We start from the raw sequence: 14855 nt of genomic DNA, 5'->3' as shown, positions 1-14855 counted from the left end.
ATAAATTAGATAAATATAAATATTAGAGGCAAATTAATAACCGATGTAACAAATTCATCGCGCATTATTTTGTAAAGTAATGTACAAAATAATTTGATATATTTCAGTATTAACAAAATTTAATAGTAAATAATTTATTAATTTAATATAATAAATAAATTTAGTAAAGTATATTAAATAATAATACTGTAGTTTTTTTCGAATTTAAGATGCACCCTAAACTTAGTGGATAATTTCTGGAAAAAATAAAAATATTAAAACGCTGTATAATTTATTTATTATAAATTACAGTAAATCGTGTAAGTGTTTTATATATGTCAATATTTTTCATTAAGTTCATCCTATTTTGAAAAATGAATAAAATATTAAATAGTAGCTGCTTACAACAATTTATTGAATAATCCAAATACGCAGTAAAACGTTTAAATTGAAAGCGCTTAACGGTATATTTTATATTATAGTACATCATTGTTATTTGGGAAGTAGAATTACTAAAGATGGACGAAGCAGGAGCGATATAAAATACCCAATAGCACAAGCTAAACGAGCCTTCAGTAAGAAATATAATTTGTTTACATCAAAAATTAATTTAAATGTCAGGAAAAGATTTTTGAAAGCGTATGTTTGGAGTGTCGCTTTATATGGAAGTGAAACTTGGACGATCGGAGTATCTGAGAAGAAAAGGTTAGAAGCTTTTGAAATGCGGTGCTATAGGAGAATGTTAAAAATCAGATGGGTGGATAAAGTGACAAATGAGGAGGTATTGCGGCAAATAGACGAAGAAAGAAGCATTTGGAAAAATATAGTTAAAAGAAGAGACAGACTTATAGGCCACATACTAAGGCATCCTGGAATAGTCGCTTTAATATTGGAAGGACAGGTAGAAGGGAAAAATTGTGTAGGCAGGCCACGTTTGGAATACGTAAAACAAATTGTTAGGGATGTAGAATGTAGAGGGTATACTGAAATGAAACGACTAGCACTAGATAGGGAATCTTGGAGAGCTGCATCAAACCAGTCAAATGACTGAAGACAAAAAAAAAAAAGTACATCAGATGTAATGTAGTTAGCCAAGCGTGTATGTAGCTTTATAAGTACGGTATTTTATCACTAATTGCAGTAATTTTTCGTGACTAAACAGTGTGTCTCGTTAGCTTTCTATATTGTTGTTCAGTCGTCGTCGGTTTCATTTGCGTTACTGCGGTTCCAAAGTACATCGTCTTCAGAACCACCCGGTGCATTCGACCAGCAGCACTTCAAACAGTGACTTTTTAACTATTTCTGACGGCAAATCACGCCGACCTTTCGAAATCTATTCTACAATCGTAGCTGCCGACACTCGTTTAATTTTGCCGCACAGTGTAAGGGGACGGTCGTTTTCAGTCAACCGCCGATCGTATTCTGCACGAATACGATCTTTAAAAGATTTATTAACTCCGACATCCAGCGGTTGCAATCGACTTGTACTTCCAGAAATTACAAATAAATCGCATTTTCCGTTTGTCGGTTACGTTTTAACGTTGTCAGACAAACGACCACGAAAAGCATCTAACACTAACATACCGTTTCGTAAGTCGATCCGGTCTATGTTGCCGTACACATCCTAACCGATCTTGCATTAGGTCGCTCGTCGTGCAGGTGTTTTGTTGAGCTCGAACAATTACACCGTCACAGAACCCTTCTTTTGACACAATTTTTCTGTTTAGAATTACATAAGGCGATAATTTATTTCCGTCGGCAGTAGCACTCGAAATAACAGTTACTCTCGCTTTCTCATATCCGGTTGTTTTTACCGTTACTTGTTTTTGGCTCTTCTAGCTTACCGTGTAATTTTGTAGCATATCAAAGACAACAGTAACTTCATCGGCATTATCGATTTGACTGAGACAGTGTTGTTTCTTTAATCGCAGAACGATCACGTAACTTTGATATTACACTAATTTACGCGCGTTATCTTGAAGGTAACTTGTGGCAAATGAAGGTTCCGAGACGCGATGATAGACATTGCCTTTTCGTAAATTTCTCGCACCATCCACGGCTAGCTTTAAATTGAAGACCGTTATTCCTGGAAATTTCTTCGGCCTTTAAGATCGGTCATTCTCTTGTCACCGGAAGACCTTTTGCGCGGAGTTCCTTGAAACAGGTCAAAACAGCAGCATCGATTTTCGTGCTTTGGTCCGCAAAAAGATTTCTTAGTTCGTTTACGCGCAAATAATTTCTGTATCATACTGCGCCACCGATTCACATTCGCTTCGTTTAGCGAGAACCATTTCCAATGTGTTCGCGTGTAAAATAACCTTGCATCTAAAGTCTGAGTCGTATGTGAAACGCTTTTCCACGATGATGAAACGATTGGGAAAACATAACAAATAGTTAGAACAGAACGGTTATGAGAAAAACGGACCGATTTACAACTACATTAGTATACCGTACGCCTGTTCTACACTGAACGGAGGTTAGGCAGGAAACGTGAAAGAACGTTTGTCGTTATGCACAAACTCCACAACGATGACTCGTCACTAAATTATGATGTCAACAGCGACAAAGCTGTTAAATGTAAATCTCTTTGAGATAAGGCATCTTTCTAAAAACCGATGACAAATGTTCTTTCACGTTTCCTGTACGGTCTCTGTTCGATGTTGAACAGGCGTACGGATTTAAAAACTTCAGCTTTACACCTGCTTATGTCAAACGGTGTATTAGACCTCCGATTGAAGACGCACCTTACATTTTTATCTTTTATCTGTAAAAATGTGCGTCTTAAATTCGAAGCAATACGGTAATTCTCTTTATATTAAAATATACTATTTTTTTTCCTATGCAGAAATTCAAATGCATTTCTTTTTTTAAACTTGACTCGATGCAGAGCAAGAAAATACGCGATAAAATTTTCATGTAAGTTTTTTAAATTCTACAGACTGTAAAATTTAGTCTTTTACAGAATTTTTTTACCGATTAACATCATCTCTTCAAGTCATTAGACGATGAACGAGGGACAAAAGATCACCGGTCACTTTTTCTGAGAGTAAAAAAAACAGCCTCCTTCTCCGACAGTAATTATGTCCACTCTGTACCCACTCTTTGCGTACACTAAGTGAAGTTTTTGATAATAAATGTATCTTACTGTAGGAAATAGTGGAAATACTATTTATTTTTAAGAACGATTGTCATTTTCAAGATCGATTAGTGTCTTAAATCAGGTTGTCTACATTTTTTGTCACGTAACAGACAGTCTACTTTCTGCATTATAGCGTTTAAATATTACTTCTAAGCGGTGTTTATTAAAAATATTTTTTGTTTTAAAATATTAAAAACATATCTAGGCGTGTAATACAAAACATATCCAGGAGAACAAATCTAAGTTGCATGATGCCATTATAATGGCCTCGGCTGACGAGGTCTATGACTTAGCAAAACTTGAGTCATTAGAAGTCAAGTGTGCTTTGTTCAAGAGACTAAGTACTGAATTAAAGTTGAAAATGATTTACTAAAAGAAACGATTCAAGGCAAGAAAAATAAACATTTTTCAGTAATTACGAGTACAAATTATTCATCAGACACAATTATATATTTTCATTGAAAAAGAAGCATGTACCTGATATGAAGCGATGACAAGGGAAAACAAAAATTCTACGTTTGATCATGAGGCTGGCGCAATCTAACACCTCACTTCCTGTAAAATACATAATTAAAAAACTGATGGCTCTGTCATTATTAGGTGTGCGAATAAAAGTGATGTATCTATAGCATTAGAAGTGTTAAATGATGAAGTCTGAAGTCATTTTGAGGTTAGGACACCACAGCTGAGGAAACCAGTGATGAAAATTATTGGTAAAGAGCATAACTTCAGTAAAAAAAGGTCTGGAGATTGATATAAACAGTAGAAATTTTGATGAACAACTAAGTGCACTATTGTACACGTGTGTACAAGCGGAAATATTCAAAATGTGCAATCATAGAATTACATGTAGATTAGTGTAGTATGATAATGTATAATAGTAATATGATCTTTGTAGAACACCAAAGATTTAGAGCAAGATTTAATATTGATGATATTAATGTTAGCCCTTGTAGAAATTGTCTGTGAATTGGTCATCGTGCACTAATTAAACAATCTGCCTAAAATGCAGAGGCAAACATAAGACTAATGACTGTAATTAATCCTTCCTGGTGTCCAAACTGTACATTAAGTACTGATGTGAAACAAAAAATAAACACAAATCTTAGCAATACAGATGCTGAAAACAGTGACTGGTTGAAATATAATATTGAGCAATATAATATGGCAGCAAGAATGGCACACCATGACTAAGGAAAGGTCCTTGTATAGATTTATTCAAGATCTGGGGGGATGGTATGCCTCTCCTTCGTTTTTAAGGTCAACAGGAACCTGGGTGCTCTCCAACCATGTAAATTTAAACCAATATTTGTTTCGGTTCCACCTGGCAGCTGATGAGCTGTGCGTCTGCGGGAAGGTCCAGTCGAACGAACACATGATGTTTGACTGCCCAGCTCTTGGGGGGCCAGAACTCAGAGGTCAAGGGGAAAACTGACCACTCACAAGGGGCGAGTCAATGTGGTGAGAGCTGCATTATCGGACCGTGTGGGAGTTCCTTGATGTGGTTGCTTTGTTCAACTGACATCAGTAGTTTACCTAAGGTTAAAGACTCCTACAGCGCTGCTGTAGGAAGCTAACCTAGAGATATGGCTGGCTACCAGCCAGATTAAGGCTCCAAGAGCTTTAATGGTGGACAGGTACTTGCTGGCATTCAACGGTCTAGGCGTGGCAGCAAATTGCTGTCTTTGATGAGGTAAATTTAATTATTGATAGTCATATATGTTTTAGTAGTTGACGGGATGCACCTATCCATTTTAGTGATATGACAAGTGGGCGGTGAGACACGCAAGCGAGTGGTGTATGGAATCACACTTATTCCACTCACGCTTTTAGGTAAGCTCTAGGAGCTAGTTAGGACACTGGTTGCTAAACTGTTTCATGGCGCAGTAGCCATTTGCGGCACAGACATTCATTCTCATGGTTTAGGGCGACCGAATGGGGTGTTGGCAGAAGAAATGTCATGCAAACCAATACACATAATGAAAATTAATGAAGACAGAGTGAATTTTCAAAACAATTTTTTTGAATAGGGTTTTAAAACACGCTATAAAAAAATTTACTATATACGTCTTTATGGTTCATGTACAGATAATGTGTTAATAAAATCTAGCTTTGCAATGCAACCTATATTATTATAGGTATATTATATTATTAGATATGATTTAACCGATCATATCCCTTTTTCTATATTTTTCAGATATCTTTTTTGTAATCTTCTTACAGTAAATCAATTAATTATAAGAGTAAAATGCTTGCTTACTTAACAACTTAAGGAAATATCATGTGATCATATCTATCTGCTGTATGACCAAAATCTTGAGACAAACTTTTAAATAAACTTAATTATGAAATTATAATTAAGTTATTATGAGGTTATAATTAAGTCAACTATCAGTGTAAAAATTAAAAATAAACCTAGGAAGTCTGGGACAGTAAGTCTTATTCAGTCAACAAAAACTAAAGAAAAATTGAACAAAAAATAGAAAATTAACCCTAATAATAGATAAATAATTGAAAGATGAATACAATATGTATAGAACTTAACTATATAAACCGTTTGGAATTGCTAGATTAAATTATGATAAAATTAAATTAAAAAATTGTAGTGATACTAGAAAAATATAGAAATTTGTTAACGATAAATTTGGGAAAGGCAAAGAATAGAAATAAATTAAATGTATATAATTAATGACAAAAGAAAAATACAGATATGACTAATAATGATGAAATAGATAACTATTTTAATGATTATTTTGTAAGTGTTGAAGAAGAGATGAGATTGTAAGTAAAATTAATAAGAATTCATCAATCAATTTATTATTGAAAATCAAAAACCATTAACAAATAGCATATCTTTAAAACCTGTATGCGCCAGTGAGATATTAAACACTAATCTACAATTAAAAAATACATACGGTAGAATAGATGGTATATATGCAAATGTATTGAAATTGATTTCATTATACCGTATATTGTTGAACCTCTAGTGTACATAAATAATCTTATTTTTTGAAACTGGGTGATGTCCAACTTACTTTATATTAGTTGAAGTAACTCCTGTTTTTAAATCTGGAAATCATAAACTAAGAACTAATTACAGACCAAACTTCTTAGCTCCATAAAAATGTTTGCAAAGCTGAATCGCTAAATTCTTGGATAAACACAATATATTTCCTAAGTTGCAATTTGGGTTTAGTTAAGGTGTAGGAACTAAGATGTAATTGCAGAAATAGAACAATATTTTATTGAATGTTTTAATATGAAAAGTCTTTTGCTGTATTTATTGATCTTGCTAATGCCTTTGATACGATTAATCATTCACTTTTAGTTAAAAAACTTTATAAAATCGGTATAAGAAGAGTAATCTAAAAACTAATAGAGGATTTATCAGTTATATGTCGATAAATACTTATTAAATGTTGTCTATTTTATAAATAGACAACATACAGTAAAAATAAAAAATACTAAAAGTGAGCCTATTACAATAAACACAGGAGTACCACACTGCAGGATACTGTGTTAGGACCATTGTTATTCATTATTTACGTATGAATAAATGACATTTTTAATGTAAACACTGATTATGATTCCATAATTATTTCCTTTGATGATGAAACAGCAGTATTATGTTCATCTAACAACTGGAATAATGTAAAATACAAGTTGCATGTCTTAAACGGTATAAAAATTTGATCGCAGATCAATGTAGTTAGGACAGTTTACCTGACTTTTTCCAATCACCATGATCTTTTAACCTTAGATTTTAAATTAAAGCTAAATAATGAAACCGTTAAAAGGGTTGAAAATACTAAATATTTAGGAGTTTTTGTCGATCAACATCTGAGATGGGATTTTCAAAGAACAAGTTTATTACAAATAATATAAATGAAATCCAATCATAAAAATGGTATAATACAAAACTTTAGTACAATGTAACAAATTTCATCATAACTTACACAATTCATTATAAAGTTACTTACATTAGACTCTGCCTATAAAAATACTAGTAATAAGAGTAAAAAAAATATAAAATTTCTTTAATCTCCATTATGTAATTAAAATAATTTTATAATCTCTAAAGGTTATGAACTTAATATAATAAAGAACCAGTATTAACTGGTTATTCAAAGGAGATCAAAGTCATAAACTTTTAACAACGATAGAAAAGCAAATAGATAAATTAAATTCATAAACACACATACAAATGAACATGCATATGATATAAATATGGAATGAGCTTCCATATCTTTTGAATTTAAAAATAATATGATTTATTTACATCAACACAAATTGCGTTATAATAATAAATAATCATCATTAATATCGGCATAACAAAGAGTAAATAATTTTTACAGTTATTTTATATAAAAAGAATTACACAATAGTTTTAAAAGTAATATCTTTTTACTGTTAAATAAAAAGAAAGAGATGCAACTTTAAATATTGTGAAAAACGGTTTGTTTTTAAAAATACATCCTTGAGAGTTCAAAGAATGTCAAGGGGACAAAAAAAAAATCAAGATGTAATTTATTAATTATATTTATTATTGCAGTGTACAATGAAGAATTATTCTCTTGAAAGGAATGCTTTTTTATTATTATATGCAATTTACAATTTAAAAAAAAATAAAGAACCTAACTAATACACGCATCTTATAATAATAATAACTGTAGGGTCTATCAGGGTTTTTTAGAAAAGAATATTAAAATATAAACAGATATTATACTTTAAACCAAGATATTTAAATGACAATAAAATTATCATTAGAAATTTAATTTAACAGTAGTGCCATTTATAAAATTAATCTAATAAGTATTATAATTACCTTCGAACAGAGATTTTTAGAAAATTTAAGAGCATACATATTTATGCAATGTAAATATTGCCAATAATCTCTTTACACATAAACATGAATAGAATAACAAATACAGGATGCAGCATTTAATGTTACTAACTTTTAAAGTATGATAACACATTTACTGTACAGAGAAATAAATAAACTAAACGTAATAAAGTAAAATCAGTGCCTAGTATTCATAAAACAGGCCTCAAGTTTTGTAACTAATTTTGATGTCCTCCGTGACATGTAAGCCATTATATCTATTTCCCAGGTACACTTACTACAATGTGATGTAGATAGTCCAGGGTAACGTTTCCTGACAATAACATCAAGGAAGGTGTGAAGGGGAAAACTTCAGTTTTCAAATATCACCATTACAAAATGTGTGTTATAATAACGCATGGTGAATCGATAATTTCAGGTGCTCAGAACGTGTTTCGATGAGTGTGGGCTTTATCCTAGATCCAGTTTCATATGGATTCAATCTGATGCCACTGAGCAATCATTGACAAATTGTATTTCTTGAAGGTGCAGTCCCGAGTATCAATTGTCACCAAATGTCCAACAAAACTCTTGATTCATGAATACAATCGACTTGCTTAACACAAATTCTTCCACATAAAATATAAGTTGTGGCAAGGAAAAAATTCCATTGTTTAAAATTCAAGACCTCATGGGACTCAACCACTCCTGTCAGCGACTGCTCCCACACTCCACACAAGCGACTTGTGTTGCCAACTCAAAATGAATATTAAATGCTGCACCCTATATGTAGAATAATCTAGAAATATTAGAAGTAAATAATAATAATAAACTCAGATATCTAAGAAAATTACAAATGTGAATGTACAATACGTGCTTATGAATAAACAGGTAGATTTTGATAATGATTAATCATTAAAATTGACTTACCTTTATTGATGATTAGCTTAATTGAAACTCGTATTTAATTCAATTAATCATGACCGTTATAAGTTTTAATATATGACAAATGATTATCTACAGTATTTTTTTAAAAACTGATGATGAATCATTGGATTTGCAAAGGATTTTAATATAAATAGTTAGTTTTAATTACACTTGCTATTAGTTTGATGTGTTCACAGGTGGCATCTTCTGTTGTAAGTAACTATCTTATATTTGTATTTTTATAAATGTAATTATAAGTAATGTATTTTTTGGTTATGCTTTGTTTTTTTTTTAATGGAATTAATTTTTTTATATCTTTTGTATTCTCCTTAATATATCTATTATTTATATTTTTGAGGAAAGTATCACTACATCCACTCTTTTTTTATATAACTCAGGGCAGAACTCAGGCCACCCTGGAACTTAGAGGTCAAGGGGAAAATTGGCCACTCATAAGGTGCGAGTCAATGTGGTATGAGCTGCAATGTTGGACCGTGTGGGTGTTCCTTGATGCTGTTGCTTTGTTCAACCAGCATCAGTAGTTTATTTAAGCGAAAGACTCCTACATCGCTGCTGTAGGAAGCTACTCGAGAGTTATGTTGGCCATCAGCCAATTAAAGCTCCAAGTGCTTTAATATTGGTGGACAGGTACTTGCTGACATTCAGCGACCTACGCGTGGCAGCGAATTGCTGTCTTGACAAGATAAATTTAATTTATTGAATGTCATATATATTTTAGTGGTTGATGGGGTGCGCCTACCCATTTTAAAATATATGACAAATGAGTGGTAGGACACGAAGCAACTGGTGTGTGGCACCATGCTTAGTTCGCTCACGCAATTAGGCTAGCTCTAAGAGATAGTTAGGACACTGATCGCTAAACTGATTTGAGGTTCAGTAGCCGTTTGTGGCACAGACATTTGGTCTTATGCTTTATGGTGACCGAATGAGGTGGTGGCGAAAGAAATGCCATGCAAATCAAATTTCCCCAGGCACTTCAAGGATGAAACGTCACTCGAAGGCAAGTATGTAACAAAGGCACAACACAGTGAGAGCTGATTTGTTGCTAACCATTGTCTGGAGGAAAAGATGGAAGAAAAAAGAAGTTCCCTAGCCAGCCCAATGTGGGACCTCCCAGCAGATGCCAACATCCATGTCTGAACAGCAGGCCTGGCAGGCCCATTCCTTCCACCCCAGCTTTTTGAAGCCCCAGGGCTTCAAGTGCCCTGACCAATGAGCCCATTAGCAGGAGCTGGCCCATCCCTACCCCGTAGGGAGAAGACACCCACCTTGTGATGTTACCGGTTGCCACACGACCCCTTCTGTTCCGAGCCCTGAGAGACTTCTGGGAATCGCCTTTAGACCCTCTAACTGATTACATCTCACAGTCATCAGCCAGGCCTCGGTCGGGATGCCACCAATGTAAATGCCTCAGTAAACATTTGCATCAGTAAAAATGCCAATCAAATTTTGCCTTCACGTAGGCCTCAAACAGACATCTTCACATCCAACCTAACATGATTCCCTCAACTTACTAACCGAAACCGTGGAAGCACGAACCCTGTGCCTTGTCCAAATTTGACAGCATCGTTTGTAACTGAAAATGCCTCACAAGATGAACGAGTTGAAAGTTAACTTGATCAGTGCTACACTCATACTGATCAAAATTATGTTTTACACAGCATAGAAATTCAGATCTAAACCCAGATAAGTCGACCAATGTAGGTCACCTATGGTCTGGCTTAGCATGAAATCGCTTGGGGAAAACTGCCTCAGCTGCACCAGCGAAAGACTATCGACTCTGACCTGACAATGCAGGGCTCTGGGTGTCATCATTGCCACACTGTAGTTGGGACCCAACTGCCACCGAGAGAAAGCTTGGTACGATTCCAACAGATGAACCACAACTCCCCGACTATAGCTGAGTAGCCGACTATAGCAAGGTAGCCCTTCTCAGGGCTACCTTGCAAAACACACAAGTGGCCATTTTCAGGGCTATCACTCTAAAAACCTTAAACAACCCTTTACAGGCCTACTATAAAGTTCTAAGGTGTCAGGTGCTGTCGAAACCATTCGGTGACAATCTTAAAAACAGTTTTCATCACCATTTATGCCATCTATTTCGAACAAGAATATACAAACTGATGTGTGACACTACTGTATACAATGGATTTATTTTTTGGCAACAATCTCTTTTTTTCAGAATTGTCATGTAATAAAAAAAGGTAATAAATAATATTAAACATTTATTAATACAAAAAAACTTATTTCAATGAAGCCATCTAGATTAAAAATATTTAAAATTAAAAAACTTCAATCCAAAAATAAATAATCGAAGAAGTTTAAAATATAAAAAATTAATAATCCTGTGATTAATTAACAAAAAAACAATTATGAAGTATGCCGTTTCATTATCTTATTTAAATGAGCATATCTGATTAATTCGATGACAATAATTTATTAATTCCATCTTTCATTATTTTTAAATCTACTAAATCATTTTGAATAATCTCAATCAAATGACTCATACCATTCTGCTCCATCATCAAATACTGAAAAAAGACAAAACAATTTTTTTTTAGTAATTATAAGATGAAAGTAAAAAGAAAATTATATATATATATATAATATATATATATATATATATATATATATATATATATATAAATAATATTTTTCAGTAAATATCCAAAAATAGGAAGACAGTACTGTGAAAAAACAAAGTATAACATCAAGTTCAATTGAAGAAGCATAACATAATCACCCATTTATCTTTACCATTTACAGTTTGCTTCATTAGTGAAGAAAAAAAATAAAATGTAAGCTATGCGTTGAAATTCAGGAAACATTAACCCTACTTCATTATAAGAAATCATGGGTCTCACTTCCTATGTATGAATAAAAAAAGGAAAATTTCACTACACTCAATAATTTATTTGATGAAATCAATGCATGTTTTGGACTTTTACACGTTGCTTACATACTCAGAATATTTACTAAATATGGCTAATGTAATCGCTTAAATGATAAAATAATTTAATAACTGAATAAAAAGTTCATTATTTCATACAACGTAAGATGTGGTTGTAAATCCTGCAAATGTATGTATGTATGTATGCATATTGTTCATACATACACTGAAGTGTTAAGCTTGTCAAGGTTTAGTGAATTTGTTTATATAAATAAATACATTGGGAGATATAAGCGTAGAATAAAAGAGGGGAGTTGAAAAGTCCAAGAGTTAGCACTACTATTGTGTATTGTGGAGATTTTCCGTTAGCAGCATCTTTGGAAGGCCCACCAAGTTTTTAACTGGTCAGTTATTTCTGTGTGTTTGTTGTCAATTTGCATCAAGAAAGTTGAGTGATTTCTAAAAAATGGATAAGTTTCGTATCTTGATTAAATATTATGGAAGACAAATCACTTCAGAAGACTAAAAAAATAATGTGACTCAATAAATATTACGGTAAATCTGCATGTTTGATTAGAACAGTTTACAAATGGTTTAAAAATTGTTGAAGCGATGCCAATTGTTCTGGATGCCCTGTTAAGGTCATTACTCCAGAAATGGTTGATAAAATTCTTGATTTGTCGCTGGATGATAGAAGAGTGAAGGTATGTGAAATTGCTAGTGCTGTGGGTATCTCACCTAAACGGGTGCATATTGATTTTGCATCAACATTTCAAAATAGAAAAAGCTGTTCACAAGATTAAAAAGCTGTTTTGAAAAGCAATTTTGTTTTTGTTCAGCTGTGAACAGCTGAACAAAAACAAAATTGTACGAGGTACTCCATGAACGGTCAGTAGCTGTTTCAGCAAAATCCAAAGGATCCACTAGACAAAATGTGAATACACCGCTACACACTTGAGACCAAGGAATTATTTAAATAACATGATGCCAGCAGAGAGTCTGCACTAAAGAAGGTGAAGGCCATTCCTCTGGCTGGAAAATCAAGGAAAATGTTTTTTTTTGGAATTCGTAAGGGATGTTCCTCATCGATTACTTAGAAAAAGGTTCATCAATTCAGGCAAATACTGCGCTTCATTATTGGACTGTTTGAAAATCAAGCTGCGAGAAAAACATTAATGATTGGCTCACAAAAGTCCATTATCATGATATTGTACTTGCTCAATCCTCTAGTTATGGCTGCAAAATTGATAAGAATTAGGGTTTAAACTTGTTCTGCGTGCCCATATTCTCCAGATTTGGCTCCTTCATACTACTATTTGTTCCTCAACATGAAAAGTGGCTGGCAGAAAGGAAATTTTAGGTGATTGCAGGAACAAATGACTATTTTGCAAAGCAGGAGCAATCCTATTATTTGAAAGAAATCCACAAACTAGAGTAGCGTTGGATGCAATGTATAACCTTAAAAGGAGACTATATTGAGAAATAAAAAAGGTTTATCTTAAAAAATTAAGTGGTTTTTATTTTTTCATGGTCTTTTCAAACAAATCTCATAGAATGGGATGTAAAAGTAACCTCCGTAAATGAAAAATGTTCTCTTATGACTAATAACATAAAAAAAATCAAATTTCATATCTTCATGTAAAAGACGGTGTATTATTCAAAATAATAAAAAAAAAATCAATGTGATCACTAGTTCACAATTAAAATTACAATGATTTACGCTGCATACATACATACATACATATATATATATATATATATATATATATAATAAGAAAAATCTGACCTTTTTAACACTTTTATTGTTGTTACCATTCTACTAAAAAAACCAAATACAACACACCATAGTGTAGTGTCAGTTTATATTTTAATAATTTGTAATGTGTAGATTGTTAAACTAAATTAACATTAGATTTTTTACAGGAAATTTGTAGTTTACATACTACAAATTCCCAAAAGTATTACTAAAATCTAGTTAACTGTAGCTATAAGAGCATATTCAAAAGACAGATAAAAATCCACTGACAATACGAATAACTACATTCCATAATAAATATATTCCTCACACAACATACTTTTGTATACTGGTACAATCTATATAATAGATTACATGTTACATGAAGTAATAAAGCCATTTATTATTATTTTATCGTGAGTGATTTTATATCTGTACTACTTCATCAACAACTTTTATAACAATAAAGAGATAAACTAGGCTGAGATTTATATGGTAAATGGACAGTTCCTAATGTTTCAGTAGAAAAAATGCAGCAAACAAAATTTTCTAAATAGAAATCCATAAATATTTAAAATCCAAAAGCTACTATTATTGGACTGTAAATACCACCATTGTATTATAAAGTTCAAAGTCGCTTACTAACATTTTAGTATGTTCATTTTTAAACAGATACTATAATTCTGCAACAATCAATAAGCGGTTTTCATAAAATCATTGATATAATTCTTTTAGCTAATATAAAGGGAAGTCTACATGAAAGTTGCACACATACAAGAAAAACATATAGTACATTTTGAACTTTTTTATTTTTTCAAAAGTACAATATTCAAGAGGAAGTTGCTGAGAAGATCTCATATTATATTTAAGTGCTTGACATAACGTAACTTCAGTTTTCTATTCATTTTGTAAAACAAAATACACCCTTCTATTCAACATTTGATAATGTCAAATGTTGTTTTATTCGCATAATGAACTTGTAACATTATCATCAGTGTTAAATCACTAATCCAAAATGCCCTCTATTGTGGGATCAACTCGTGAAAGTTGTGGGTTGCCAGAACTAGACTATAAGAAGAGTGTTTCCGTACCTTCAAATTGAATCCTTCCAACACGGTACCTGATCGATGAAAACTGGGATAACATACATGCAAGTATGCAAATATGTATATAATTGCATACATACATTTATATAAGCCTTTTATCAGTATTCCTGGCTGCTGATCTTTCAATATTTTTTTCCCAAAATTTCACAATATACGGTTGCATTAATCATACTGCCTTTGCCATGACCTATATGCATATCCTCTTGATGGACTGTTCAGCACTTTTCTAGAAAGTT

At 32.6% G+C, this 14855-nt stretch overlaps 1 protein-coding gene across 1 annotated transcript in view; it reads right to left on the bottom strand.

Moving 5' to 3' along the window:
• Nucleotides 1-7009: 7009 nt before the first annotated feature.
• Nucleotides 7010-14855, bottom strand: part of Nup54 (nuclear pore complex protein Nup54) — a 69319-nt gene continuing 61473 nt past the window's right edge. The window contains exon 12 of the mRNA XM_075370191.1: nucleotides 7010-11419. Coding sequence (XP_075226306.1) covers nucleotides 11306-11419 — 114 coding nt within the window. The 3' untranslated portion in view covers nucleotides 7010-11305. The remainder of the gene's footprint in view (nucleotides 11420-14855) is intronic.

The sequence above is a fragment of the Lycorma delicatula genome, chromosome 7, assembly GCF_047948215.1.
Source record: "Lycorma delicatula isolate Av1 chromosome 7, ASM4794821v1, whole genome shotgun sequence".
Taxonomy (NCBI): Eukaryota; Metazoa; Arthropoda; class Insecta; order Hemiptera; family Fulgoridae; genus Lycorma; species Lycorma delicatula.
The sequence above is the reverse complement of the archived record's forward strand: the minus strand, read 5'-3'. Positions and strand labels throughout refer to the sequence as shown.